Consider the following 4,849-nt stretch of genomic DNA (forward strand, 5'->3'; position numbering starts at 1 on the left):
TCACATTGAAAACATACTGTGTGTGTTCACATTGAAAACATACTGTGTGTGTTCACATTGAAAACATACTGTGTGTGTTCACATTGAAAACATACTGTGTGTGTTCACATTGAAAACATACTGTGTGTGTTCACATTGAAAACATACTGTGTGTGTTCACATTGAAAACATACTGTGTGTGTTCACATTGAAAACATACTGTGTGTGTTCACATTGAAAACATACTGTGTGTGTTCACATTGAAAACATACTGTGTGTGTTCACATTGAAAACATACTGTGTGTGTTCACATTGAAAACATACTGTGTGTGTTCACATTGAAAACATACTGTGTGTGTTCACATTGAAAACATACTGTGTGTGTTCACATTGAAAACATACTGTGTGTGTTCACATTGAAAACATACTGTGTGTGTTCACATTGAAAACATACTGTGTGTGTTCACATTGCCAAAAGCAAAAAAAAGTGTACAATTAAACCGACTACGGATAAGCGGTTGAAGATGGATGGATGGCTGGATGTGTTAACCCATTCTGACCTGAGATCAGATTCATACGAGGTTTCCACTGGACACACACTGGTCTGATGAACCCATTCTGACCTGAGATCAGATTCTAAAAATGTCAGTCGTTCTTCGAATTTTTCAAAAATAGCAGACCTACAAGCTCGTATCGCGCCACTCGGTGGCGCGATATGAGCTTGTAGATCTGCTATTTTTCAATAGGTAAAGCATAACATGATGCTAACACCAAAATGGGTGCCCGGTCAGAATGGGTTAATTGCATCTGTGTTGCGCCATTTTACACTGCCACGTTTTAACAAACAAATGTTTTAAATCCCCTCCTGTAGGACACCATGCCTCAGACTCCCAGCCAGAGCTTCGGGTCGGGCCTCGGCGTCTACAACAAGAACCTGCAGTACCAGCAGAACCAGAGCGGGCAGCCCAGTGAGGAGCAGGAGGACGGGGGCTACGCGGGCCTGTATTACCACGACAACCACCTGGTGTCCGGGTCGCTGGAGGCTCTGATCCACCACCTGGTTCCGACCGCCGACTACTACCCTGACGTGAGTTCTCTGGCCTCGTGTCGTAGCGTAGCGTACGCATGTCTGAGTTCACTGCCCCCCCCCCCCCCAGCGGAACCCAGAGAGACAGAGAGAGATGTTTTTCAAGACCGCTTTACTAAACCTAGAACAACATGACAGTCAGATGATTATGTCGACACCCACAGGCTACCGAAAAAGTTATTTTTCTTGGAAAGCGATTTGTATATAATGTGACGTCATCCATGATGACATCTTAATATATTCTGACCTGAGATCAGATTCTAAAAAATGTCTGTTTGAAAATGACGGTTTTCTGAAAAAGCTATGTTTCTATATGTCAGTCGTTCTTCTCGATTTTTCAAAAATAGCAGACCTACAAGCTCGTAGCGCGCCACTCGGTGGCGCGCTACGAGCTTGTAGATCTGCTATTTTTAAATAGCTAAAGCATGACATGATGCTATAACACCAAAAGGGGGTTCCCAGCCCAGAATGGGTTAAACCTAGAACAACATGACAGTCAGATGATTATGTCGACACCCACAGGCTACCGAAAATCACAGAAGCCAAATAAAAAAAAACCTTTTTAGTTATTCTTTCTTGGAAAGCGATTTGTATATAATGTGACGTCAATGTTGGTCCATGTGGTCTCCGTCTGTGTGCGCGCTCTCTCCATCCGAGTTAGAAAATGGTCACGCTGAGGATGTGCGTGCATGCGCTGGGCTAGCTTTAATATATGTCTCATGTTGTGTCTCTGTCTGGGAAAGGAAAGGAAAGGTACCATGTTTACCCTGCAGGGTAACTGGACTAAGGAAAGGAAAGGTACTATGTTTACCCAGGGTATAACTGGACTAAGGAAAGGAAAGGTACTATGTTTAGTGTTTACCCAGGGTATAACTGGACTAAGGAAAGGAAAGGTACCATGTTTACCCAGGGTATAACTGGACTAAGGAAAGGAAAGGTACCATGTTTACCCAGGGTATAACTGGACTAAGGAAAGGAAAGGTACTATGTTTACCCAGGGTAACTGGACTAAGGAAAGGAAAGGTACTATGTTTACCCAGGGTAACTGGACTAAGGAAAGGAAAGGTACTATGTTTACCCAGGGTAACTGGACTTAAAGCTCAAGAACTTCTTTACAGCCAGGCCCTGCTCATAGAACATTTCATGGTAGGGGTTCAATGCCTTGCTCAAGGGCACTTCAGCTGTGGTAATTTTAACGTGCCGGTCCGGGGATACGAACTATAGCGACCTTCCGATATCAAGACCGCTCCGCAAACCGTCCGGCCACCGCTGCCTGGGGGAGACAGACAGATGACGTACATCCTAATATGTGTCTCATGTTGTGTCTCTGTCTTGGGGGGGACGGGGGACAGACAGAGGACTAACATCTTAATATATGTCTCATGTTGTGTCTCTGTCTGTGGGGACAGACAGAGGACGTACATCCTAATATGTGTCTCATGTTGTGTCTCTGTCTTGGGGGGGACGGGGGACAGACAGAGGACGTACATCCTAATATGTGTCTCATGTTGTGTCTCTGTCTTGGGGGGGACGGGGGACAGACAGAGGACGTACATCCTAATATGTGTCTCATGTTGTGTCTCTGTCTTGGGGGGGACGGGGGACAGACAGAGGATGTACATCCTAATATGTGTCTCATGTTGTGTCTCTGTCTTGGGGGGGACGGGGGACAGACAGAGGACGTACATCCTAATATGTCTCATGTTGTGTCTCTGTCTGTGGGGACGGACAGAGGACGTACATCCTAATATGTGTCTCATGTTGTGTCTCTGTCTGTGGGGACAGACAGAGGACGTACATCCTAATATGTGTCTCATGTTGTGTCTCTGTCTTTGGTCGAACAGAGGACGTACATCCTAATGTGTCTCATGTTGTGTCTCTGTCTTGGGGGGGACGGGGGACAGACAGATGACGTACATCCTAATATGTCTCATGTTGTGTCTCTGTCTTGGGGGGGACGGGGGACAGACAGAGGACGTACATCCTAATGTGTCTCATGTTGTGTCTCTGTCTTGGGGGGGACGGGGGACAGACAGAGGACGTACATCCTAATGTGTCTCATGTTGTGTCTCTGTCTTGAGGGGGACGGGGGACGGACAGAGGACGTACATCCTAATATGTCTCATGTTGTGTCTCTGTCTTGGGGGGGACGGGGGACAGACAGAGGACGTTCATCCTAATGTGTCTCATGTTGTGTCTCTGTCTTGGGGGGGACGGGGGACAGACAGAGGACGTACATCCTAATGTGTCTCATGTTGTGTCTCTGTCTTGAGGGGGACGGGGGACGGACAGAGGACGTACATCCTAATATGTGTCTCATGTTGTGTCTCTGTCTTGGGGGGGACGGGGGACAGACAGAGGACGTACATCCTAATGTGTCTCATGTTGTGTCTCTGTCTTGGGGGGGACGGGGGACAGACAGAGGACGTACATCCTAATGTGTCTCATGTTGTGTCTCTGTCTTGGGGGGGACAGACAGAGGACGTACATCCTAATGTGTCTCATGTTGTGTCTCTGTCTTGGGGGGGACGGGGGACGGACAGAGGACGTACATCCTAATATGTCTCATGTTGTGTCTCTGTCTGGGGGACGGACAGAGGACGTACATCCTAATATGTCTCATGTTGTGTCTCTGTCTGGGGGACGGGGGACGGACAGAGGACGTACATCCTAATGTGTCTCATGTTGTGTCTCTGTCTGTGGGGACAGACAGAGGACGTACATCCTAATGTGTCTCATGTTGTGTCTCTGTCTGTGGGGACAGACAGAGGACGTACATCCTAATGTGTCTCATGTTGTGTCTCTGTCTTTGGTCGAACAGAGGACGTACATCTTCACCTTCCTGCTGAGCTCTCGTCTTTTCATCCGGCCCCATGAGCTGATGGCCAGGGTGTGCCAGCTGAGCACGGAGAACCAGCGTCTCGGGGACCCCTCCCAGCGTCTCGTGGACCCCCAGGCTGATAAGGTACCCAGTGGTTCTTCTTGTACTATTTCATGTCAAGGACCTCCTAGAAGTATTATTATGTGATTGTGGCCCCCGACCCCCCAAAAAGATGTTGTTCCAGGGACCGACCGACCCCCAGAAGCAAAGATTTGAGTTAAAAAACGTTCGCAGAATATATGTGTATATATTCAAAGATTTGCTCCACATTTTCACGATTTTTCAAAAAGAATTACCCAGATCTACCAGCTCGTATAGCGATACGAGCTGGTAGATCTGCTATTTTTCAACAGCTTAAAGCATAGCATAATTCTTAATAATACTGAACAAACACTCACCACAATCTACAACTAATTAGTGCGTAACTGTGTATTATATCTGTGCCGGCCGGCTTTTGAATTGTTTGTGTGTGCGTGTGTGTGTGTGTGTTGGGAACGCCATCCTTCCCAGACGAGGAGCAGGAAGATCGCTCCCAGGATCCTGCAGCTGCTGACGGAGTGGACGGAGACGTTCCCGTACGACTTCAGAGACGAGAGGATGATGAGGAGCCTGAAGGAGCTGACCCAGAGGCTGGGCAGCAGAGACGAGGTGGGTCCCCCAGAACCCCTGACCCTAAACCCCCTAACCCCAGAACCCCTAACCCTAAAACCCCTAACCTTAACCCTCTGACCCTAAACCCCTAACCCTGACCCTAACCCCCCTAACCCTGACCCTAAACCCCCTAACCCTGACCCAGAGGCTGGGCAGCGGGGACGAGGTGGGTCCCCCAGAACCCCTGACCCTAAACCCCTAACCCTAAACCCCCTAACCCTAACCCTGACCCTAAACCTCTAACCCTGACC

General features: G+C 48.1%; 1 protein-coding gene across 1 annotated transcript in view; it reads left to right on the plus strand.

Annotated features, from left to right (window-relative positions):
* Window positions 1–856: 856 nt before the first annotated feature.
* Window positions 857–4,849, plus strand: part of rasgef1ba (RasGEF domain family, member 1Ba) — a gene marked incomplete at its 5' end in the record, with an annotated part of 36,964 nt that continues 32,971 nt past the window's right edge. The window contains 3 exons of the mRNA XM_080785224.1: window positions 857–1,066; window positions 3,888–4,031; window positions 4,458–4,595. Of these exons, the coding sequence (XP_080641350.1) occupies window positions 857–1,066; window positions 3,888–4,031; window positions 4,458–4,595 (492 nt within the window). The remainder of the gene's footprint in view (window positions 1,067–3,887; window positions 4,032–4,457; window positions 4,596–4,849) is intronic.

The sequence above is a fragment of the Protomyctophum bolini genome (genome assembly GCF_963924005.1).
Source record: "Protomyctophum bolini genome assembly, chromosome: 16".
Lineage (NCBI taxonomy): Eukaryota > Metazoa > Chordata > Actinopteri > Myctophiformes > Myctophidae > Protomyctophum > Protomyctophum bolini.